The sequence below is a fragment of the Esox lucius genome, chromosome 5, assembly GCF_011004845.1.
Source record: "Esox lucius isolate fEsoLuc1 chromosome 5, fEsoLuc1.pri, whole genome shotgun sequence".
NCBI classification, from domain to species: Eukaryota; Metazoa; Chordata; class Actinopteri; order Esociformes; family Esocidae; genus Esox; species Esox lucius.
In genome coordinates this window covers 23,146,898-23,172,342 of record NC_047573.1, presented here as the reverse complement: position 1 = coordinate 23,172,342, position 25,445 = coordinate 23,146,898, and the positions used below count along the sequence as shown (strand labels likewise).

The 25,445-nt window shown below is 39.6% G+C and overlaps 3 protein-coding genes across 5 annotated transcripts in view; 2 read left to right on the top strand and 1 right to left on the bottom strand.

The window, feature by feature from the left end:
* Positions 1 to 1,600: 1,600 nt before the first annotated feature.
* LOC117594477 lies at positions 1,601 to 3,015 on the top strand. The gene is made up of 5 exons (XM_034292023.1): positions 1,601 to 1,839; positions 1,985 to 2,081; positions 2,316 to 2,369; positions 2,531 to 2,605; positions 2,745 to 3,015. The coding sequence occupies exons 1-5, from the start codon at positions 1,726 to 1,728 to the stop codon at positions 2,780 to 2,782; spliced, it is 378 nt and encodes a 125-aa protein (XP_034147914.1). The 5' UTR covers positions 1,601 to 1,725; the 3' UTR covers positions 2,783 to 3,015.
* On the bottom strand, positions 2,384 to 20,263 carry kat7b (K(lysine) acetyltransferase 7b). 3 transcript variants are annotated; one of them, XM_010894486.5, is made up of 14 exons: positions 20,071 to 20,263; positions 17,770 to 17,920; positions 17,373 to 17,621; positions 17,162 to 17,244; positions 16,295 to 16,375; positions 16,098 to 16,196; positions 15,787 to 15,897; positions 15,453 to 15,656; positions 12,929 to 13,018; positions 12,598 to 12,738; positions 5,762 to 5,855; positions 4,863 to 5,009; positions 4,111 to 4,217; positions 2,384 to 3,497 (listed from the first exon to the last, which is right to left on the bottom strand). In XM_010894486.5, exons 1-14 carry the CDS (start codon positions 20,086 to 20,088, stop codon positions 3,396 to 3,398), a joined length of 1,677 nt encoding a protein of 558 aa, XP_010892788.3. In that variant the 5' UTR covers positions 20,089 to 20,263; the 3' UTR covers positions 2,384 to 3,395. The 3 variants fall into 3 exon arrangements, with proteins under 3 accessions (XP_010892788.3, XP_010892790.3, XP_010892789.3); XM_010894488.5 differs by having other exon boundaries at positions 20,061 to 20,262; XM_010894487.5 differs by having other exon boundaries at positions 15,453 to 15,644; positions 20,071 to 20,262.
* A 74-nt stretch (positions 20,264 to 20,337) lies between these two features.
* Positions 20,338 to 25,445, top strand: part of plekhm1 (pleckstrin homology domain containing, family M (with RUN domain) member 1) — a 33,748-nt gene continuing 28,640 nt past the window's right edge. Inside the window, exon 1 of the mRNA XM_034292022.1 lies at positions 20,338 to 20,416. The gene's annotated coding sequence lies outside the window, so the exon portion shown is untranslated. The remainder of the gene's footprint in view (positions 20,417 to 25,445) is intronic.

Below are 25,445 nucleotides of genomic sequence, written 5' to 3'. Positions count from 1 at the left end.
TAGATGAATCACCATGTTGACATATCAACGAGTTTAAGGAATGGTTGTGATCCAGTTTCTTCAAAAGCATGGATGAAAGGGATTCAGTTATCCACGTCAAGTCAAAACCAAGCCCAGTGGAAGGCCACCCTCTTGGGCAGTTCACCTTCTCAGATTCATTCTGTGTAACATGGAAATATAGTGGCATAGTCATTATCGAAGCCCATTGTAGGATGCCGTTTCACATGCAAATGAAGGACCTCCGATCCTTTTTGATTCGCCACTCAGCTTTAGTCGCCAGGGCACACGACACGAGGGCTGTTCCGGTGTAATTGCCTTTCAGCTCAAATTGCCCGATGTTTTTCCGTCTATGTGGAGCACCTGTGCAGAGTTCAAAGCATTTGATGTGTGTGTGTCACCCACATTTCAAGAAGATGCCCTTAGAACACCCAATTGACAAGTAATTGCTCCTCGATGCTGGGAAAAATTTATGGCTAATCAGGCATTACTAATCAATCCCTAAAATCCACATCTAAGCCCAAACCGTAAAAGGTTAAATGATCTACGTAAAAACGCATGTATGTAATGACTAAGCAACCATCATTGAAAAATCATTTCAGCTGCGGCAGAAAAAACATGACATTATGGTTCACGAGCATCACTCTCAGCTGGGAACCGAGCTCCCCTCAGTGTTGTTAGGACATACCATCTGCTAACTATAGCCCAGAGTCGAAAATCACAACATGGCTTATTGTAGACATTTAGAAACCATGAGTGTCAGATTCTCCTGTGCTCTGTTCATCTTAGCTGAACCCCACATCAGGCAATGAGACAGAGCTGTATCCATCAGTTTCACTGAGGGTACTAGTTCATGTTACGGAGTGAATGAACAAGCCACACAGAAATCCACCTAATTTTTTATTAATATACAATAGGTACAAGGTCTGTATTCAACTGTTGTCCCGTAAGTTTATGAAGATGATTTATTTAGTCAGGAGTTGGGCTGGTAAACACTCACAGTAGAACAAAGCTTATTTAACAAGGTACTGTTCAAAGATGTCAGGCACTCACTTTCCTGCCCCCTTGTATCAAAGAGAAAGATCAGAAAGTCCCAAACAAGATTGCTGACTTACAATATAGTCAGTTGTAGGTCAAACACAGATAAAATAAAAAAATAGAATCCAAATAAAAATTGCAATATTTAACTATGGATTACCATGAATCATACGGATTTCAAATCAGATGTTGTAGACAGTAACATTTAGTAATAAAAAACACAGGTCCCAATTAAACACAAGGAAAACTAGCTGAACACCGGGTTAATGTGTTTATGCAAATCAAGGCCTAGAAAAAAGAATTACATTTGTGAAGTGAATATTGAGCGTCACATTATCTGTCCAAGTGTTTCAACTGGACAACTGATTATTGCATTCCCCTCAAGTATTGTTTCCTCACACAGTATTGTACCTGTATAGGAATGCAAAATATCTATTTCATTCAACTCCTTGCACGGTGAACAATTTGTATTAGACTAGCCTTACTTTTTGATTGTGTCGAGGGGAGGGGACATGAGGCTGTATGGGGTACTGTAGTATAAAATCAACGTATTCAGAGGAGGATCAGACAGAAAGGGAACTGACACAGCTAGTCCATCCGACAAGACAGATTTTGAGCTTCCTCAGCCAATAGTGGTCTCCTTATACTTCTGAGGTGAAAGTTTAACTTGGTATCCTTTCATTACACTAAATGGATATTTGTAAATTTCAGCTGGTAATAGTTAGCCTGTACGCACTGGTGTACACATATCAAGGATTGTCATTTAGTGTTGACAAGGAACACTGGGTATCAAAAGACTGGCAGGTAAGTGAAACTTTCGCATTGCTATTAATGATATAAAATGAACGTATTTCATTGAAATAGTTGTCTGCATTTTAAAATAATTTTCACATAAAAAAAACATACTAAACGAGAATATCATTATTTCTTCAATAAAACATTTCCTTAGGATGAGCCACTGGAGGAAACATTAGCCAGTCAAGTGGCTAGTCTGATAAAGAGGTCCAAAGCCCATAGGTTCTACGGGCTCATGGGCAAGCGCTCAGGTAAACACTATCTTTCTGCCTTTCCGTACTAGTTTGTACCATTATTTGTAATAGAAAACTTACTAGGATTAAGCATATGAGTACATAGGCTTAATCCTGGTTCACAGAGTATATTCAAGAGTATTCTATCAAATTACTTCAGCAAACCAAATAATATACTATTCCTGTATATTACATCCATTAGGAAATAGTTTAACAATCAACACTGAATGACTCTTCCCTGATTGTGCCCAGGAAATAAGGGGGAGATGTTTGTTGGACTTATGGGAAGAAGAGGATTACGTGGAGGTGAGTTACTACACTTAGATACACAACACAAGGCATTTTTATTTTGAAAAGACACAGCACAGAGAAATATCACTGAAAGTAAAAACAATAAAAACAGTATGAACAATTCCAGTAGGGGGTGTGTGTGTGTGTTGTGACCAAATGCACTTTTGTTGCTACAGAATCGTTCACGAGAATCCTTCCAGATGCTACCAGCACGGGCGTGGATGTTGCAGAGGGGTCACCCACACAGCCCGGTATGACTTACACAACGTTACTGTTAAAACCTGAGAGCACTTTGTAACGCTAATGTACAACGTCTATTAGGTGTTGACTGAATGCAAACCAAGCATTATAACTGGCATTATGTACTCATTTTATTTCTTCATTTGGCAGATTCACAAGAAGAATGGGACAAACTCCAGTATCAGTAAAGCTAGAAAAAAAGATGGATTAATGTTTACAAGATCTACACAATATTTATATCCACGCAAAAAGGACTACCATAGAAAACAAAGCAACATACTTTAAGAAAAAATGCTGTCTTTAACGTATCAAAGTTCATGCCAGTGATTATTATACAGTATATTCTATCCCAAAAAGGTTTGTCTCTGTAAAGAACTGCAACTGTGTTCAATAGAATAAATGGCCAAAAATGCTGCAGCTATTCAGAAGTACGTTTTTCTTTTCTCAGAATGAGGCAAACATTCAGCATTTGATCCACTTCAGTCAGAGGTTCTCGGTACAAGGCTTAGACGAAATGCAAATACATTCGTAGCTTAACTAAGAAAATGGTTTTAAACTAAAGTAATCAACTTAAATTCTGAAACGTTCATTGTGTAACAATATTTAGCCAAGACTTGATTGGTGTCACATTACTAAAAAATAAATATGAGTCAAAATGTAAAACGGGAAGATATTTACTCCAGACAAGAAAAACCTAGTAAAGGGAAACTCTACAGGTAGGACGTAGGGACAGAAGAACACTGTGGTGTCAATAGGACTCCTATCCTGGCAGGTGCGGTAGAAGTAGAGTTTATGAGTTCCCTATGTGCCTTTGGGCGGGGTCCACTTTAGTGAATTGGGGTCAATGGTTTTGTTGTTGCTCCCTCTTTTGGTCTCCTTGGCTTTCCACTCGTCAATCAGGTCCTAGGAGGGGGAGTTCAGTAAAAAGCATTGAATAACCTAATTCAAGGAATTGGCCTCATTCAAGAGCTGATACCAATTTAAATATGCCACATTTCCTATAAATGACAACATGCGGATACAATAGATTGCTACATACAGCAAATACATAACACTCAGTGCCACATCCAGGGTAGCTGAAATTTTCACAGGCATTAACATGACTAGATTAGCAATTCAAAGGCTAACATGAGACTATGGGGAAATTCTGAAATGACACAATTTGGTGCTTTCAATAAAATATGAACACCAATATTCGGGGTAGATAGAACAGAAGACAAGAAATGACAAGCGTTGAAGTGACTGGACTAAATCGTGTCTCCAAGTGAATAGTGACTCTTGACAAACAGTGCATAACAACGTTAAAAGACATAGGCTCACTATTTGGCAAACCCCAATGAGTTATTGCACTTCTTTTGACAAAGGCAAGAAAATTATTTCAACTGAATTTACAAATTATGAAATTACCTTTAACAAGGTAATTAGAAACCCTGATCCTGTATTTGAGATCCAAGCAAAAGTGCTTACCAATGTTAATGTTATTATGTCCCAACCACCCACACCCTCTTACACTCACCTGTCTCTTCAAGACGAGGTGCTTTCCCTTCCAGTACTTGAGCATCTGCAGGGACTGGAGGGTGCTGACGATGTCCACAGGGTTCACGGCCGTCTCCTGGCTGATCTCTGAGAACAGGCAAACACAAAGACATTTAAGCATCCCAAACAGAGGCTCCTGTCCAGAATGTACCATTTCATATGCAATGCCTTAACATTTTAAAGCTTGGTTGGAGAAAAAATAAAGGGTATGTGTTCTAATGAAATTGAGGCAAACGTACAACCTATAATTATAATTACGTAATTACAACAAACACCCTAACATGTTTAACATTAAATGACCACCATTTACAAACTAACGGGTAGCCTTCTCAGGTTTAAAGTGTTGAGTGCATGTTAAGCAGTTTGATACTCCTAGGACAAATTAGCTGAGAGGAAAATTGGCCTACATGGCCATGAATAAAAGCAGGACTAAATGAAGACATTGTACACACATAAGCCTAGTAGGAATTTAAAGAGAACACATTGGTGTGTGTATCACAAACAAGCTCCATGACAAGTCCCTATTGACCCTAAACTAATTGCTTCCGAATCCTCTCTCATCACAGTCTTGGGGCATTTACAACACACATGGGCCTACTTGACAAATTGAGGTTTTAAAATCAAGCTCTATGCAGGAGTTTTATTCTGTAATGATAGTACTCCAGTGTGACTCGTGACAAACACACTTTTCTGGGTTGAGAAATTTGATGCCTGTAAAGTTCTCTGAGTCACCTTTGATAGAGATCTCCTTGCCCTGGAAGTTATACATGTATCGCAGCAGAACCTCCTTCCAGTAGCTACGGTAGCTGATGAGGCCCAGGTCCGACAGGGGCCGCTCCGGGGAGCCCACTTTTTCTTCTACCTTGGACAGCAGGTAACCTAGGCAAACGGGGGGGGAGACGACACACACACAGGGTTCAGTACGCCACTCTGAAACAAAAACACGATTGAAACGAATGAACACCTCCCTGGGCCAAACCGTGGAATTCTGCAAGTGCTTTAACTCTTTTGACGGGTTCGTTGTTCACCAACGTTTAATCAATATTGTGTCAGGGATCTCTGAGATCTGTTGATTCTGGGTTAGCAAGACTCATATCCCTGGACGTGTGTGCCAAATGTCAAACAGATATAAACGAGCCCATGAACTCAGACCTTCCAGGTCCTAGAAGCAAATATGTTCTTTGTGATGAGAGGGACATTTGTCCATGTTCTTTAATCACTTCCTTGTTGTAGTGCCACAGTCAGGCCAACCAGCATGACTTGTAAAAGCTGGATCTCAACAACAAAAAGCATAATTTACTGACATTTTGGATGGTGCCTAAAATATTGTGTGACACACACAGCACATGAAGCTCCGGAAAAAATGAATAGACCACTGCACCTTTTCCTTTCCTTTCCAAAAAAGTTGAAAAGGAAAGTTGCGTGAAGAACATTACGTTAATTTTAACCCTTCCGTTCCTCAGTATGTGTCTCTGTTGTATGAGACACCAATGCAAAGACACGCCGATTTCACTGCACCAATGAGATGGACTGCACCTACATTACTGAAACCTCCTGGACAAAAGCAACTGAGCAACTGTAATCAATTACTGCAGTCTTGCACAGACAAAGTTAAGAAGGCCTATACTTACTGAAGTCGATCAGCATCTTTCCATAGCCTTGTCTCATGTACTGGGGCATTGTCAGGATGCAGGAGACATTGTAGTTGAGGAAAGAGTTTTTTTCCTGCAAGAGGACAGAAAATATCTGAGTCTCATCTTTAAAAGTATGGTAATGACAGGTACTTCACTAAAAACCAAAACATTAAACACAGCACAAAAAAATTAAGGGAACACGTTATAATCACAGTACAACACCAAGTCTATTAAACTTCAGGGATATCAATCTGTCCAGTTAGGAAGCATAAGCGATTAGGAATCAATGTCACCGGTTTTGGGGCAAATGAAAGTGACAACAGGTGCAATGGAGAGGCAACAGCAAGACAACCCCCAAAAAGGGAATGGTTTTGCAGGGGGTGGCCACACAATATTGCTCTCTCATTACTCTTCCTGATGGATTCTTCTCTAGTTTTGCTAGTGTCCTTGTCACTGGTAGCATGAGTCTGTACCTGCAGCCCATTCAGGTTACACAGATAGTCATGCTCCTCCAGGATGTCACGTCCATATGTGCCATCGCAAGAAGGTTTGCTGTGTCTCCCAGGACAGTCACAAGGGTATGGAAGAGATACCAGGAGACATGCCGTTACACAAGGAGAGCTGGAAAGGGCCGCAGAAGGGCAACAACACAGAAGTACCAGTATCTGCTCCTTAATGCAAGGAGAAACAGGAGCACTGCCAGAGCCCTACAAAATGACCTACTGGTCTACTACTGGTCGGCATGTTTCTGACCAAACTGTCAGAAACAGACTCCATGAGGGTGGCATGAGGGCCCAACGTCCTCTAGTGGGAGCTGTGCTAACAGCCCAGCTCGCAGCTTGACTGGCATTCGCCAGAGAACACCAGAATTGGCAGGTCCATCATTGGCGCCCGTTCTTTTCACAGATGAGAGCAGGTTCACACTGAGCACATGACAGACGTGAAAGAGTCTGGAAACGCCGTGGTGAATGCCTTGACTGCTGTTGGGTACCGGGATGAAATCCTCAGACCCATCATCAGACCTTACGCTGGTGCAGTGGGCCCTGTTCCTCCCGGTGAAGGACAATGCCCGGACTCATGTGATCAAAGTGTGTAGTCAGTTCAAGGACGACAAAGGCATTAATTTCATTTGACTGGCTCTCATGTTCCCCAGACCTGAATCCAATTGAAAAGCTCTGGGACGCAATTTATCAGTGCATCCGAAGCTGCCAAGTAGCACCACAGACTGTCCAGTAGGGATGGGCATGGATAGTCGAATAGCCCAAATGAATTTAGTATTCCAGTACTTGTGTGTGTATTCAATTTTGACCCCGATTTATTTTTACATATCTGTATTTTTTGGATTTAAATAAACAGACCTGAATATAATTTTTCTAAATACTATTAAAATTCCAATCACTGATTTTTACATATCACGATAGAATATTACATTTAAAAAAAATGATATAACCGTGCTCAAAAGTTTGCATACCCTTGGAAAATTGGTAATATATGTGCCACAGAAAACATGAGTGAACAGGCAAAACTTATTTTTTTGCTTATGGGATTCACATTCAACTGGTCATAACAGAGGGGCACAATCATAAAACAAAACATGTCAACTAAATTAACTGACCCCAGTTCAAAAGTCTGCATACCCTTAGTTCTTAATACGGTGCATTGCCCCCTTTAGCATCAGTGACAGCATGCAATCTTTTATAATAGTTGTCTATGAGGCCCCGAATTCTTGCAGGTGGTATAGCTGCACATTTGTCTTTGCAAAATGCCTCCAGGTCATGAAACCTCAGAGTGGCTTGATGATATTAAGGTCAGGAGACTGTTATAGACACTCCAGAACCTTCAACTTTTTCGGATGTAACAACTGGAAGGTCAACTTGGCCTTGTGCTTTGGGTCATTGTCTTGTTGGAAAGTACAAGAGCGTCCCATGCGCAGCTTTCATGCAGAATAATGCAAATTGTCTGCCAATATTTTCTAAAAACATGCTGCATGCATATTGCCATCAATGTTCACAAGATTCCCCGTGCCATCAGAGCTCACCCCCCCCCCCCCCCCAAAACATCAGTGAGCCACCACCATGCTTCACAGTGGGGATGGTATTCTGTTCACTACAGGCCTTGTTGACGTGTCTCCAAACATTGCGCTTATGGTTGTGACCATAAAGCTCTATTTTGGTCTCGTTACTCCAAATGCCCGTGTGCCAGAAGCTGTGAAGCATGTCAAGATGTTTTTGGGCATATTGCAACAGGGACATTTTGTGGCATTGGTGCAGTAAAGGCTTCTTTCTGGCAACTTGACCATGCAGCTCATTATTGTTCAAGAATCGTCGTATTGTGCTCCTTTCCAGAGCAGCCTGTATTTCTCCTGAGGTTATCGCAAACAATCCTTCTGACCTTGGCTTGGTATCAAGAGATCCCTGAATATTCAATAAGTGATTGAAAAGTACTGACTGGCATTAGGGCTGCACGATATGGACAATAAATAGAATTGTGATTTATTTGCTAGACATTGTGATTGCGATTTCACATTTGATAAACAAAAATTAACATGTCGTTTTGATGTGGTTTAGAGCAAGTCTTTGGATAATTAATATGTGATTGGCTCTGTTATTTCATTAAGTCTTGGCGAGTGCACTTTTCACGTCATTTGCGAATGTCTCCGACCTGCTTTTTCAAGAGGGATGGTCTGCTTTTGTGAATGTTTATCGCCTATAGGCAACGCTTTTCTAAAGCATAAAGGATTATTTTGTTAGGCCATTTTCTTCTGTGTTCTATTGGCTATTTTTCCACGGCGATAGACTAATAAATAAAAAATGGCCTGTTGTTGATCAATTCATCATTTACTGGCATGACCACATATTTAGAGTTAAATTACGTATTTACTAATATGCACATGAAAATAGGATATCCCGCTACCCATGATTATTGATGATTGTTTGGCTGATCTGGGCTGGGTTTGCAATGTACTTTTGGTTTTGTCAAGAGACTTCTTTGCCACCCATTTTCCATGCAAGTCAAAATGGCGCTGACTAGTGTTGAAATAAGTTTGTTGTGATGCCGTGTGTTGTTATAACAACCATCGTACAGGTTTTGCATATTAGGCAGCATTAGTTTGTGACATCTCTTTGGATCCCGAAATATTCCCAAACAACAGGTTAATTATTTTTCTGCAACATATCATCCCTGGTCTCAATTACATTGTCATCTGGGTTCATTTTCTTAGTCGATCCTCTTCTCTCCCTAACAGCACGCCCTACTATGAACTATTCTTTCGCTGTGTGCCCCACGCTGCATCTACAATGTTTCTGACTGGTTAGAATTTGCTGTGCATGCAGCTAATATCGTCTCCCCAGCCGCGCAAGTTGTTACTTTATTGGGTTGTGACTATTACTTTCGTTAGTTATAGAACCATGACAGAAATGGGATATTTTAAGAATACTGACCCTAAGTCACTTTTAATAATTGGGTCGAGTGAGAGGCGTGATCAGAACAATGTATTGTATTGGTTTGATTGACTGATTTGAGACATACAGCTGGACATTTGAATTGTAAAGGTTTATTGTCTTAAAATAGCAAAAAGTAGGGTAAGAGCGCTTGTTGATATGTGTTGACTGACACCATCGTTACGTTCGGTTGCCAGACTCTAATCTTTATACAAATAATATTAATTATTTTAAGCAGGCAAACGTATTCTGAAATCAATACGATTATACCGAAAATGGCACACCAGTAACAATTATTATTTTGACTGAGTGTAAAAAAATACAATAAAAAGCCAAAATCGCTGCTGTCTGCGGTTTAGAAATTGCACATGTTCATTTAGCGATATGATTTTGATTAATTGTACAGCCTTAACTGACATTTGCAATACTTTTTATATCCTATTCCATCATCCATTACCGTGTAACCCAGGTCTTTTGACAGTTATTTTCTGCTCCCCATGGCTCAGTATCTAGCCAGCTCAGTGCATGCACATGAGAGCTGACTGTGTCTATAAATATTGACTATTTTGAGACACAGACACTAATTGCAATTTAAAAAGCCACAGATGTGGGAAATTCATCTTAAATTGCCATGTTCACCTGTGTGTGTCACCTTGTGTCTGTAACAAGGCCAAACATTCAAGGGTTTGTAAACTTTTGATCAGGGCCATTTGGGTGATTTCTGTTATTATTATTTAAAAATGAGCCAAACAACTGTGATAATAAACTGCTTCATGTGATCACTATCCTTCAATTATTATTATTTTTTCATATTTTCTAAATCAATGCCAAAATTTCACAATTTCTGCCAGGGTATGCAAACTTTATACTGCATAGCCTACTGTTAGCAAGTGGATGAAATTTTACTAATTCAATGGAAGATGGAATATACTTACTGACAATGTTACCTACGGGAAAATAATTTGGCCACAAAACGCTACGTAAAGCTGTACAGAAAACGGCGATATAGCATATAGCTATATATGCATATATGGCTCTTAGTTAACTAGTTTCTCTAGACACCTCCATCCAATACACTCAATGTTATGCGTTGATAATGTTTTCTAGGTCAGTAGACAAGTTTTGTGTCTACCACACAACTTCCTCCATATGCACACGCTCTTTTCTCACACAAACGGCCATTTAACCGATGTTACATGAAAACTACCCCCACTCATTCACCCGCAATGTAGCACTCATGTTGTATCAGTAGTTTTTAAAAACATTTCAGTTAACCGAATACTATGCGAAAAATAAACTATTCAGATATTAAAATCTTGTATAATAACTATTATCCAGGAGCTCACTGACACCCTGAATCAGGTCTGGGAGGAGAGCCCCCAGGACACCATCCCCCGTCTAATCAGGAGCATGCCCAGATGGTACAGGCGTGGGGGCCATACACACTACTGAGTCACATTATGGGCTGCCATGATTTAAATCATACAAGTTGGCACAGCATGTGATCTCAATTGTTTACTCTCATCTTCCGTTTGAGTTTGAATCCAGCCCTCAATCGATTGGTGATTTTGGTTTCCACTGACCGTTGTTACATAATTTTGCTCTCAATGAATTACACAATGTACAGTAAAGACTTTGATCTTTAATATATTTCCTACATCAAGACCAGATGTGTGATTTAAGTGTTCCCTTAATTTTTTAGAGCAGTGTAGCGCTTTTCATAAACTGTGTCAAAGGCTGATGGGAAACATGCACTAATCCTTTTAATAGAGTAGTCAGAGGGTATGTACAGTACCAGTCAAAAGTTTGGACACACTTGCTCATTCAAGGGTATTTATTATTACTATTTTTCACATTGCTGAATAATAGTGAAGATATAAAAACTATGGAATAACATATGGAATCATGTAGTAACCAAAAAGTGTTAAATCAAAATAGTTACATTTCAGATTATTCAAAGGAGCCACCCATTGCCTTGATGACAGCTTTGCACACAAGGGCATTCTCCCAAATAGCTTCATGAGGTAATATTTTTTCTAAAGTCATGAAGGAGTTCCCACATATGTTGAGCACTTGTTGGCTGCTTTTTCTTCCCTCTGCGGTCCAACTCATCCCAAACCATCTCAATTGGGTTGAGGTCAGGTGATTGTGGAAGCCAGGTCATCAGATACAGCACTCCTTCGCTCTCCTTCTTGGTCATAGTCCTTACACAGCCTGGATGTGTGTTTTGGATTATTACCGTGTTGTAAAACAAATAGTAGACCTAAGCACAAACCAGATGGGTTGGCGTGTCGCTGCAGAATGCTGTGGTAGCCATGTAGGTTGCGTGTAAATTCTAAATAAATCATCAACAGTGTCAACAGAAAAGCACCCCCACACGATCACACCTCTTCCATGCTTCACGGAGGGAACCACACACGGGGCGATCATCCATTCACCCACTCGGCACTTCACAAAGACAAGGTGGGTGGATCTCAAATCATCAGACCCAAGGACAGTTTTCTAGAGGTCTAATGTCCATTTCTCATGTTTTGTTGTCCCAAGTTACTCTCCTCTTATTATTGCTGTCATTCAGTAGTGGTTACTTGACCATGAAGGCTGATTCACAAATTCTCCTCTGAACAATTTAAATGTATGTTTCTTGAACTCTGTGAAGCATTTTTGGGCTGCTATCTGAGGTGCAGTTAATTGCAGATTTCGCAGACTGGTAACTGTAATTAACTTATCCTCGAAACACAGGGTCTTCCTTTCCTTCGGCGATCTTTATGAGAGCAAATGTCATAGCTCTTGGTGAGTTTTGCATCTGCACTGGAAGAAACTTTCCAAACTGACTGACCTTCATGTTTTAAAATAATGTTGCAATGTCGTTTCCATCATCCAACATTTGAGCTGTCCTTGCAATAATCTGAATTACTAGAGTACACACAATGATGGTCTTCTGGAGTGGTCCTCAATTCCAGGCCTTGGGACCAAAAGTGCTGCTGGTTTTCATTCTAGCCTCTAAATATTGACAAATTTAGACTTGGAACACCAGCTGAATGCAATGAACTATGAGGCAGAACAGAAAACAAGCAGTAGTCTGGGTCCCCAGGCTTGGGGTGGAGAACCCTTGGTCTTCTGTATACCAACCCTAACTTGGCACAAGACAATTAATTGTCTCAAACTAATTAAGTAAAGACATTCCAGACGACCTCATGAAGGTTGTTGAAAGAATGCAAGAAGGTGTTTAACACTTTTTTGGCTGCTACATGATTCCATGTGTGTTTTGATGTCTTCACTATTATTCTACAATCTGGAAAATAGTAAAACTAAAGAAAGACCATTGAATGAGGAGTCAAAATGGTTGACAGGTACTGAATATTATATACACATTTATTTATATTGTATTTTCACCTTTGAGAAGTATCCCACAAGATGGCAGCCTGTGTTGTCGGCCTCAGTCATAACGTAGAAAAGAAACGGTTCCACGTCGTAGTACAGCGTCTTGTGATCCAGGAAGAGTTTGGCGAGTAGACACAGGTTCTGGCAGTAGATCTGGAAAAAGAGACCCCCCCCCCATTGTTTACATTTCCCAAAGAATGAGGAAATGAGAGACATCACAAAACTAAAAGTACACATTCCACTATGATTATATTTGCTTTTTAAACCAGAGCCAATATACCCATTTTTAAATAAATAATGAGGGTCATTTAAAAGGGTAAGAGAAAATGTATAGGCGCCTCACCTTGTTTTTCTTGCCATCAACCTCAAAGACAGAGATGGCTCCCTTCCTGTAGACCTCATCTCCAGGCGGATGCTTCCACACACACTTGGCCTAACAAATACACAAGCATACATCACTACTAATACCATAGATAAAACCCAATCATGCTCATTTGTTTGAAGTATGGGGGAAAGTAATGGACATGTAAATAAAACACGCAAGCAACGCTACTGCCACCTCCTGGCCTGGACATGACAGTACAGTTCTAAATGTACACAAAAACTAAAAAGATCCATGAACTTCCATTAAAAATGATAATGGTTCTGAACCAATATACCTGGTTAAATGACAAAATAATGAATTTGAACAGGACCCATTAAATCATACAATCGATTACTGTTCTGGGAAAATATAAATCTCTAGCAGATTGTTGTAGATAGCTGCTAAAGATCATATAAATGTAGATCTAATACTTTTGCCAGATCGCATCAGGGGAGCCGGCCAAAAAGAGCGAATGTCTCTTACTTAGTGAGTGCCTGACAGACTGACTACCCATAGTTAAATAGCGTAGTGGTTAGAGATGCAGACTGTCACACATAGTGTAATTCACATGGCGTAGTGGTTAGCTATTAGGGCTGAAAACAAACAGTCGAATTGTCCACATTTCGACAAGGATGGCATTTATCGACAAGTTAATCTAATTTTCGAAAGTAACACAAAAAAATCTATACTACCAATTGACTCACTTGGCGGCAGTAATGACGCGTTATTTCTTACAGACTAAACAAATCTGGCTAACGGCCAAGTACAGGACATTAACACAGCTAGGGAAAGCATCCCCGCCACATCTGTAGCCTACCGGCTAAAAGGGTTTTCTCAACTGTGGGCTTGATAGTCACCAGACTACGTAAATTATCATAAATTATCATAATAATTTGGACATTGCCTAATGATTCTTTACATTTTTGTTATGAACTTGAATCTATGGATGTGGTAGACAGATTGTTTGGTTTTTGTTAATTTTCTAGAATTTATTCCTATTAAGCTTCCTCCCAATATTTTATATTCACTGGAACACATCGGTAAGTTTGTTTGATTTAATGCAGACTGTAAAGTAACTGTTAGTCTATATATTAAGTGCAGTTTCGTTCGGAAACACAGGATCTCTGTAATTGCAAACAAAGGTTTCTGTACAAAATATTAAGTACTGCTTTTCTGATGTATCAAAATACTTATGTCTTGCAATAAAATGCAAATGAATTACTTAAAAATCATACATTGTGATTTTCTGGATTTTTGTTTTAGATTCCGTCACTCACAGTTGAAGAGTACCTATGATAAAAATGACAGACCTCTACATGCTTTGTAAGTAGGAAAACCGGCAAAATCGGCAGTGTATCAAATACTTGTTCTCCCCACTGTATCTCTGCGCTAATTCATGGCAGAGAATGCACATTTATACAATGTCTATAGTTAATTAGCTATTTTAATTAATGGAAAAGATTGTAACAATCATTTGAAGTAAATCTAACTATTTACCGTTATATTGCGATGGACGAACTGCACCTACAGACCATTTCGATGTACATAGTGTAGTTCACACAGTGTAGTGGTTGGCTATTCAACGGTCACTTTTTTTTTTTTATGAACAGTAATCTCTTTTTAATTTAACGCTTTGAATGTAATGTTGCGATCCTGTTATACCTGTTGTTGGTTAGTAAAACTGCTTACGGTTATATCGTGATGGACGAACTGATATATACATATATGGACCATTTTGATACATAGTGTAGTTCACACAGCATAGTGGTTGGCTATTAAACTGTCACTGTTTTCTAAAGGAACGAACCAGCCATGGAGTGATTGGACTTACTGTTTTCATTATAGGTACAGTATAGCTATTAGCCATCTACAGTAATCTCTTAATGGTTTAGTTTACCAAACAAAGTAGGCATTAGGGTTTGTGTTCCAGTAAAACTGTTATATTAAGGTTATATTACAAGGACCATTTCAGAGTCATTGTGTTGCGATCCTACTGCACCGGTTATTGGTTTGGATGTTAATAGGTAATTTAGGGAACTAGTTTTGAGAACTGTGGAGTTTCGACTAATTGGTTTAACAATGCAGGAAGTAAACAGATACAACATCTGTACACACGTATAACAACACCCACTGTTTAAATAGGGTAGCGGTTAAAGACACAGTCTGTCACATAGGACACTGCATCGAATCCAGCCAGGGCAACAACATTAATTCCTTCTAATCGTGGGTCAGCTGAACTTGGCTTGCCCGGTTTCTTGTTTGTCAGGCAAACCCATACAAAATTAAACAAGTGCATTCTGGTTACTAATCTTAATATGCACCCGGGTTTGCACACCAAAGCAAATGACTGGTTAAGAAGCGCAACATTTGGACCTGAACAAGCATAAAGACAGGATATGTTTGATATTTTGCCTATTATATAATGTATCAAATGGATTCTCACACCAACTGTGTTGTTATTTCCTTTGTGTATCCCGACCTAGCGACAGACGTTTGCTCTTACCATGTGTCGTCTCAGAATGGTCTGGCTCTTCATATACTTCAGGCAAAACTCGCAAACGTAGAGGCGTCCCAGACGGGCATACTCTTCGGGGTAGGGCGAGTGGTACCAAGTGTCCAGCTCGTAGCGGCCAAACAGGATGGTCTTTATCATGTTGCTGCCCTCCGTGATCTGGCCCTGAATCCGCAGCTTCTCCTGTGGTGTTTTCAATAAGCACCAAATAAAAGAGGGGAAATATGAAATTCTGCCGAACTACCAAGATTATCGTATCAAAAATAGTAAAAATCACGACTTGTCTAGTATGAACAAATGACTTAGGTAGAGGTTTTTGTCTTACGAGATCTTCAGATGCGCGCGCCTGGGCCTTTCTGAAGAGCTCCAGGTCATATTCACTAGTGATGTTTTCCAGAAGAGGCTCTCGGGTGTTGCCATGACTCTGTCGATGTTCCTGTTGATGAAATGGACAGAGACACAGTTCGAGTCTCTATTTATAGTCTTACATGACAACTTCACAAAATGACTAATATTTTAGTTTGTATTAATAAAATAGTAATGGAATAAATGTTATAAATAAGATATTCAATCTGAATTCCACAAAGCGAAGTGATTCACTCTTTATTAATTTGAATAGTTAGATTGGTATCTCACCATGTATTTCTCCTTCTGCTCCTTTGGCAGCCCAGAGTTCCTTCCCTTTCGCATCTCGTTCACCTGCTCTTTGTATCTCGTCTGTTTTGAAGTGGGCGTCTGGAAACAACAGAAAGTAACTGAGGATTTTAGCTTTTTTCATCCACACGATACAATGAATCCTCTTGAAAATTACTAAATAATGTAACTAATGAGACCTGATGTCTTGTGGCGTGTCTGTTGCTTTCCTCCGGAACCTTAGGCTCTTCTTCGTGTTTCTCGCGGGTGGATGCTTTCACCTGTCAATAAAAAGAAAGGTGCAGGAGATGAACAAAAAATTGCATAGAAACAGAAAAAACATATGTGCGTGTCAATGCAGTTTTCAATTTATTTGAGCTTTCAGTCAACTGACTTTCATCAGGCTCTGATTAAGGTCTTCTGTTTCTACAATAAAAAGGATGAGTAAACATAGGTGTTGATTTTAGGGTCAGGACTATAACAGTATTGTGATAATCAGCATAAAGGCAAACCACTGAAACATAAAAAATTGTTTTTTCCTAAAACTGGAGGTTGTCATAGAACTTTGAAATTGTGAACATGATCATGTATATCAGTTGTAAGAACCGTTTAAATACACTGTCTAGAATTTCCACCAGTTTTGTGGGGATGGAGTTTTGGTCTACCTGATCACATCACCAAGTGGTAAATAACAGACCGATAAAAAATGATCCAGAATAATCTAATCTCTGTCAATAACAACTAGATTTCAGCTTTTCCTACCACTTGCAGATACACCTACCAAATAAATTGCTCTACACGTGCAGAGCCGTGGTCCAACGGGAACACTACTGGCTCTTCACAAAATTTCTCTTCACTAAGAAGCATTTATATTTTTAAAACAACCACATAAAGGTACTTTGTTAGTAAAAAAATATAGATATATTTTGAGAACAAACATACAGGAGAAAATACTGCAATACTGATTTTGGGACAGCCCTATTTGATTCTCTGGAGCTCTACCAAAACCAAACACTGAATGAGATATACCTAAATTAAAACATGAAAAATATTTTTAACACATTTACTTTGCATTCGTCAGCAGAGAGGTTGTGGTAAAGTGGGCATCCAGAAACGGCAAAATGACGTTCATGTTTTCCTGTTAGATGTCCTGCAAGGAACAAAAGAGATTTAAAAAACTATGAGTTTACAAAAAAACACAAGTGAACCACCAGTTCAAATGTAAACCATCATGACAAATGTTGCTGGGCGTTTACTAAACAACACGGAGTGTCTTACCCAGCGAGTTGCATCCCGGTGTGGGACACTTCATATTAAAATTGTAGGTCTCATGGCAGCGGCGACGCTTGGGCCGGTGGGAGAGGTCTTTGTCTGAGTCTCTGAGGGCAGGGTCTTTGGCTAGGCTCTCGTCATGGGAGGCGTTGGGGCTGGAGATGTCCAGCTCAGACTCAGAGGAAGGGGCATTGCCGGTGGGCGTCAATGGTGGAGACTCATCATGGTCGCCCACCCGCTTCACATCTGGTGTGTCTAAATGGACATAAGGGGCAAAGATGTATGATAAAATAAAGGAATCTTATATTCTAGAATTCTCAACCCTCAGAAGGTCTTAGCCAGCACAACCACTTCAGTTTAGATATTTTTATTCCCAGCTAAACCATTTCTCCCATTGTATTACCTTGTGAACTTTGGCTTAAGCGCAGAGATGCTCTTGTGAGGCGAGTTCTCTTGGGCATGTTTCCATCACTCTCTGAACTGTTTGTTTGTTCTCGTTCAGCAGAAGAGTCTGAATCTTCAGTCCCATCTGAGCCGCTCCCCACATGCACTCTCTGTAACATAATAAAATACAGCATGACTGGTACTGTAAAGATAATGTTAGCTTCATAACCTCTATAGAAAATAGCCAGCCAACTTCTTTAACTGTAGTTGACTATCTATGTACCTAGTAAGGCAATGTTTGCTAATGTTACTTAGTAAGCAATTCACAAATGTGCACACGTTAAGCCACAAGTTATTCTACAAAACGTAGAGTTATACGTTATTAACAATAGACACATGCAGTTAGGTAGTTAAATTACCTAGCAAACAAAGTAGGTAGTTAACCTGTGTAGCTATATCTGACCTTACTGTAACTACAGTGCTCAAAAAAATGTAAGGAAACACTGAAACCACACATCAAGCCTCGATGAACGAAATATATTAAAGATCTAAATCTTTACTGTACATTGTGCAATACGTTGAGATCAAAATGACATTACAACAGTCAATGGAAACCAAAACAACCAACGAATTGAGGGCTGGATTCAAACTTTAACTCTAAAGTAAACAATTGAAATCACAGTTTGTCCCAACTTGCGTGAATTTCTCATAATGTGACTCAGTAGTGTGTATGGCCTCCAGGTGCCTGTATGCACTCCCGACAACGTCTGGTCGTGCTCCTGATGAGACGGTGGAGGGTGTCCTGGTGGATCTCCTCCCAGACTTGGATCAGGGCATCAGTGAGCTCCTGGACAGTCTATGGCACTACTTGGCGGTGTCAGATACGTAACGTCTCAGAGATTCTCAATTGGATTTAGGTCAGGAGAACGTGAGGGCCAGTCAATGAAATCAATGCCTTCGTCATCAAAGAACTGCTTACACACTCTGGCCACATGAGTCCAGGCATTATCCTGCACCAGGAGGAACCCAGGGCCCACTGCACCAGCATAAGTTCTGAGGATTTCATCCCGGTACCCAACAGTAGTCAGGGTACCTTTGGTTAGCACATAGAGGTCTGTGCAACCCTCCAAGGATATGCCTCCCCAAACCATCGCTGACCCACCACCAAAGTGGACATGTTGGATGATGTTGCAGGCAACATAACGTTCACCACAGCGTTTCCAGACTCTTACACATCCGTCACATGTGCTCAGTGTCAACCTGCTTTCATCTAGGAAAGAATGGGGCGCCAATGGCGGACCTGCCAATTCTGGTGTTCTCTGGCGAATGCCGTTCGAGCTGCAGTGCGGGGCTGTGAGCACAGGTCCCACTAGAGGAAGTCGGGCCCTCATGGAGTCTGTTTCTGACAGTTTGTTCAGAAACATGGAAACCAGTAGCCTGCTAGAGGACATTTTGTAGGGATCTGGCAGGGCTCCTCCTGTTCCTCCTCACACAACAGAGCAGATGCTGGTCCTGCTGCTGGGTTGAGGCCCTTCTACAGCCCTGTCCAGCTCTATCCATGTAAGGGCCAATCTCCTGGTATCTCCTCCATGCTCTTGAGGCTTTACTGGGAGACACAGCAAACCTTACTCGGCACGTATGGATGTGACATCCTGGAGGAGCGGGACAGCCTGTGCAACCCGAATGGGCTGCAGGTACCGGCTCATGCTACCAGTAGTGACAAGGACACTAGCAAAATGCAAAACTAAAATCAGTCAGGAAGGATATGGAGTTATACTAAGATGATTACGTGTTCCCTTACTTTTTTAGCAGTGTATGTAAACACTACAGTGTTGAAATTTAAGTTAACTAGCTGGTACGTCAGTAGGCAGTCACCAAAACTTTAGCTAGATAACGTTGCCTAGCCAACCAGCTTCTTGTACTATATAAGGACCACAACACAAAAGGTAACATAAACTAGCTAGCTCGCTAACACATTAGCTCACAAGCCTAAGAGAGGCCATCTTAACTAGCTTGTTTGCTATCTAATGTTAGCGAACGATAGCTAGCTAGATGGTTGACGTTAACTATTCCATTATAACAATGTTATCAGTTAAACAACCAAATATACATAAATCAATGTGCACAAAAGATGGATCGCTTCATGACATATGTAGCTAGCTACTAACTTTATCTAACATTTCTTTAACAATATGTCAACCTAGCTAGCTAATTCTGGGCTAGCCATTAGCCGGGTTAGCTTACCCAGACAGTTAGCGTTACAGTAGCTGGCTATGTGTAATAACGCTAACGTTAGCTATTCCGACCTACATTGTTTTACCTGTCGTCTACGGGGCATATTTGCCTTGAGGGCCGTCAGTTCCTTTTCCGTTCGCCTCTTAAAGTAAAATAGGTTCCCAAATGTCTAATAACTACACTTGGTAAAAGTGCTTTAGATTCGTTTTTTACTTAAAAAGTTTGTATGTACAAACTACACAGGCTACCTCTCGCGCCACATTTTCGTTACAAACACTTCCGGTTGGAAACTGTATGCAATGTCCAACGTCCTCCACTGGGCGTGAAATTACAGTAATGTGAAAAAGTATAACGCCTAGAAAGTTGTCCTTTTTTTTACATTTTTGGACGCATCGATATAATCATAGCTTTAACACTATTAACATATAACGGTAAGACAACTTATCAAAAGACACTAAACGAGTATTATTACTGAATAAATATTATTGCAATAATTTATTCATAAAAAATGTAATAGTGATTACATAGATGTGTTACTTAATGTAGCTGTTTCTTGTAACTGTCTACCAAGTGTCTAACATTGACTGGGAGTAGATTTAAAGTACAGTACTCTTCTTTACAGTACTGCTTCAGCTGTGTCATGTTCCAGTGCTTTTTTGCATGCGTAGCCTCACGGACCCAAAGCATTTTGATAGGATTGAGATCTGGGCTTTGACACACCATTTCTTCTTTTTGAGACATTCTGTTGTACCTTTGCTTGTGTGTATTGGATCAGGGTTCAGCATGAACCTTTTGACTGGTGGTCTCACATAATCTCATTAATCTCACATTAATCTCTGGTACAGTATGTAATTCATGGTTGACTCAATGATAGCAAGTTAGCTAGGAGCTAAGGCAGCATAGCAGCACCAGCACCAAACCTTAATACCACTGCCTGCATGCTTTACTGTTGGTATGAGGTTGGTCTGTTCAAAGGCAATTTTTTGTGCATCTGGCATTGCGTCTTAAAAACTCCAACTTTGACTCATCTGTTCAGAGCGTATTGTTACAGTAGGTTTGGGCTTTACCCAGATGTTGTCTGGAAAACAGTCTTGTCTTTATATTCTTTTTTGAGAGCTGAGGCTTCTTTCTTCCAGACCTCCCTTGAAGGGCAAAGTTTTTGCAGTCTCTTCTAGACAGTTGACTCATGCACTTGATTGTGGCAAGAGAGGGGGTGTAAATCCATTGATGTTCTTCTGGGGTTCTAAGAGACCTCTATGAGGACCTTCCGGTCAGTTATTGGGCTGAATTTGGTGGGATGACCTATACTGTTTAGATTTCAAGTTGTCTTTAATTTTCTCCATTAGTGCTGTAGATGATCCATCGAATGTTGGAATGAGGGACTTCGAATTGCTTGGAAATGTCTTTGTAACCCCTCCCATGGGCAGCAACAGTCTTTCTTCTGAGGGCTTTAAATGGGTCATTTGATCTTGGGATTATGTGCTACCACACACCCATATCGTAAAAACCAAGTTACTAATCTTAATGGAAGGTTGGACCCTTGCAAGTTACATATGTTATGTGATGGTATAGGTGGGAATGTGCTAACATTTTTCTCATAAGACATTTTATTTCTGATTCTTTTAATTGTATGAATGATTTCACGTTTTGTGAGATGTATTAAATTGGGTAATCTTGATCAATGAATGAGGTTGGAATTTAGCTCAAATATCCATGTGTAAAAATATGAACAAAAATAAATAAAAAAACTACAACTTTCCAGGGGGTGTACTTACATTTTTATATGACTTTGGTGTAAACTATAACCCTAAATAATATTTTAATATTTTACAGTTCAGCAGTACTATCTTACTTACATTAATACAAGTTGTATAGCTATGTGTAAAATGGGTAACTATGTATTGTGATAAGTTCAGGAACATTATAAAGTATATGGTAACAAGCCTATTCTCTGTTCAGAAGGTCACTGCTCATCAGTGGATACAAAAATACATTATCTTTACTCCATAAAATCTATAAGAAGAAATGGCTGTCATCTTAAAATAAACAACTTCTGTCATTAAATCATACAGTAAATATTACTAGGGTCAATCATTCTAGGCAGCAACCAATTATGTACTATTTTGGACATTAGCCATTTTTTGGGAGTGATTAGGTACCTCAGGGTCTGGTTTGAATCTTAACTGACATGGATAAAACATATAAAAATGTGTAGTCAAATTCAAATAAAATATGATACCATGCCTGTCACGAAGGTGTGGGGTAAGGAGTGGGGTAAGACAGAATGGTGCTAAAGACACTATGCATAACACTATTAAGATCATCCCTGGATTATGCTAGTACAGCATATCCATCAGATGCACATTTCTTCACTGAAAAAAATTGTTGTAATCCATGCCCAGGGATTAACAATATGCTGTGGAGCAATCCTAACTCCCCCAAGTAGCTTCACTTCAAGTAGCATTGGAAGTGATGCTGTTAAAGTTCAGATGACAACAAATTGCCATGACATATTAGGTGAATCTTTAAGGTCACAAGGACACACATCATACAGCGAAGGAGATCCTATAGTGCTGGGAGCATAACATAAATGTTTCCTAAGGAAGACAAGACAAGTGGGTGAGGATTTTGACCTTCCCTGACTCTCACCCCCAGTTTGTGGATGTAATGCACATTAGGTTGCCAACTGCCATATAAAATCAGTAGAAGTATAGCAGCGTTAAGTCTGCTAAAAACTCTCCTAAAAAGGGATGTATAATATAAACTATTATAAGCTAAACACAATAGAAGTAAACCACAAAGGATATTTCTAGCTTTTCTTTGTTTGCTTTCAAAATAAAAGTTTATATTTCAAAGTATTGAAAATTGAATTAAAAAATAAATCACCCTTAAAACAGAACACAAATACTAAGCAATCTTGCAATGTTGTTAAATAAGTATTATTTATTGATGTTGAACATACATATTGGTCTGTACAGCCTATGATAGATATTGTGCACTCATGAAAGGGGTTTTCAGCTACCTCACTGACAGAATAAAACTTTAAAGAGTTTAGACATATATTAGTATCCTAGCCCTTATTATACAGTGGATATAAAATGTCTACTCACCCCTGTTAAAATGCCAGGTTCTTGTGATGTAAAAGAATGAGACAAAAATAAATAAAAAGAAACTTTTCCCACTTTTAATGTGACCTATAATGTGAACTAAAATCTTCGAGGGGGAAAAATGAAAAATAAAAACCTTACAATAGCCTGGTTGCATAAGTGTGCAAGACCCTCTCATAACTGGGGATTTGGCTGTGTTCAGAATGAACAGTTTCAAACTCATGTTAAATAGAATTCATTACACACCTGTCATTGTTTAAACTCTGATTAATCACAAATAAAGTTCAGCTGTTCTAGTAGGATTTTCCTGACATTTTCTTAGTTGCATCTCAGAGCAAAAGCCATGGTCCACAGGGAGCTTCCAAAGCATCAGAGGGATCTCATTGTTGAAAGATATCAGTCAGGAGAAGGGTACAAAAGAGTTTCCAAAGCATTAGATATACCATGGAACACAGTGAAGACAGTCATCATCAAGTGGAGAAAATAGGGCACAACAGAGACATTACCAAGATCTGGATGTCCCTCCAAAATTGATGAAATGACAGCAACATTAAAGTAACTGCAGGACTTTCTGGCAAGTACTGGCTGTGTGCTACATGTGACAACAATCTCCCGTATTCTTCATATGGGTTATGGGGTAGGGTGGCAAAACGGAGGCCTTTTCTTACAAAGAAAAACATCCAAGCCTGGCTGAAGTCCCCCAAAAGCACGTGGGAAAATGTGTTATGGTCTGATGAAACCAAAGTTGAACTTTTTGGCCATAATTCCTAAAGGTATGTTTGGCGCAAAAACAACACTACACATCACCCAAAGAACACCATACCACCAGTGAAGCATGCTGGTGGCAGCATCATGCTTTGGGGCTGTTTTTCTTCAGCTGGAACTGGGGCCTTTGTCAGGGTGGGGGGAATTATGAACAGTTCCAAATAACAGGCAATTTTGGCACAAAACCTTCAGGCGTCCGTTAGAAAGATGAAGAGGAAAGTGTTGTAATAAAATCAAAAGGTGCTTCAACAAACTATTAGTTTAAGGGTGTACACACTTATGCAACCAGGTTATTGTGAGTTTTTAATTTTTCCCACTCAAATATTTCAGTTTGTTTTTCAATTGAATTGTTCACGTTATAGGTGACATTAAAGGTGGAAAATGTTCTGACATGATTTATCTTTGTCAAATTGTTTTACATCACAAGAACCTGGCATTTTAACTGGTGTGTGTAGTATTTTTATATCCACTGTAGTGTTGTCAAAAATATCGATATTTTGATAAATATCGATACTGAAATTTCTGAACGGTACCAATACTCATTTCCCGAAGTATCGATACTAGCCGCGCTTTCACTTTCACTTGTCTCCAAAGGCGCGTTGACAACCACCACACGCGCACGCGCACTCCCACTCGTCTCATTCGCTCTGGTTAGCAAAGGTGAAGTGAATGGAAAGATGGCGAGTGCAGCGCCCGTGCGACCGGCTTTGGTTGATAAGGAACACAGCAGGAGTGCTATCTGGAAATATTTTGCATATGAGGCAAATGAACATGGAAAGCCGAAGGACACAAGCAAGCCAATATGCAAGAGATGCTACAGAACAGCGCTAACAAAAGGCGCTAACACCACTAATATAGCAAAGCACTTGAGAGACCGACACCCGGATCTGTATAAAGAATTTCTCAAGGTTGGTATTATTATTATACATTACTGACACTCTATCCTCCAATTTGATACTGTTAAGAGCTTTGACACAATCTGTATTGTTAAAAGCACTATATAAATAAAGGTGACTTGACGACTTCATGTCGATCCAGTGAGCACAGTTTTCGCGTGTGATGCACGCACGTTTGCGTTTAAATCTGTTCATCAAATTAATGTATTAACCAGCTTTTATGACCGATGAGCAATGCATTTGTTACAGTATATTTTAATCTTTGATAACAGTAGGTATTAGGTAATAAAAATATAACGGATCATGTTAGCTCTGGTCCAATGAAAAAATATTAACAAATAGAACTTTGGATTTTAATCAGTACATGTATTAGTGAATGTTAGTTTAAATCAACTTTTAACTTTGATTAAAAAATGTTTTGTAAGTATTTTTCATTGCTTATTCATGTTAACAAATATCTATTACCATTAACCTAAGTTTTTAGATTAGTTCATTCAGTTCATTTTAAAAGTGTGGTCTAAAAAAAAAAATGTTTATTAAAGTTTGGCATTCTCTTGTAGCACCAGAAAGAAGATGAGACTCGACCTGCAACAAAAACAACACAATCACAACCTACACTACCAGCTGTATTTGAACAGCAAAGTAAGTATGAAGCAAACTCAAATGAAGCCAAGAAGTTGAACAGGGCTGTA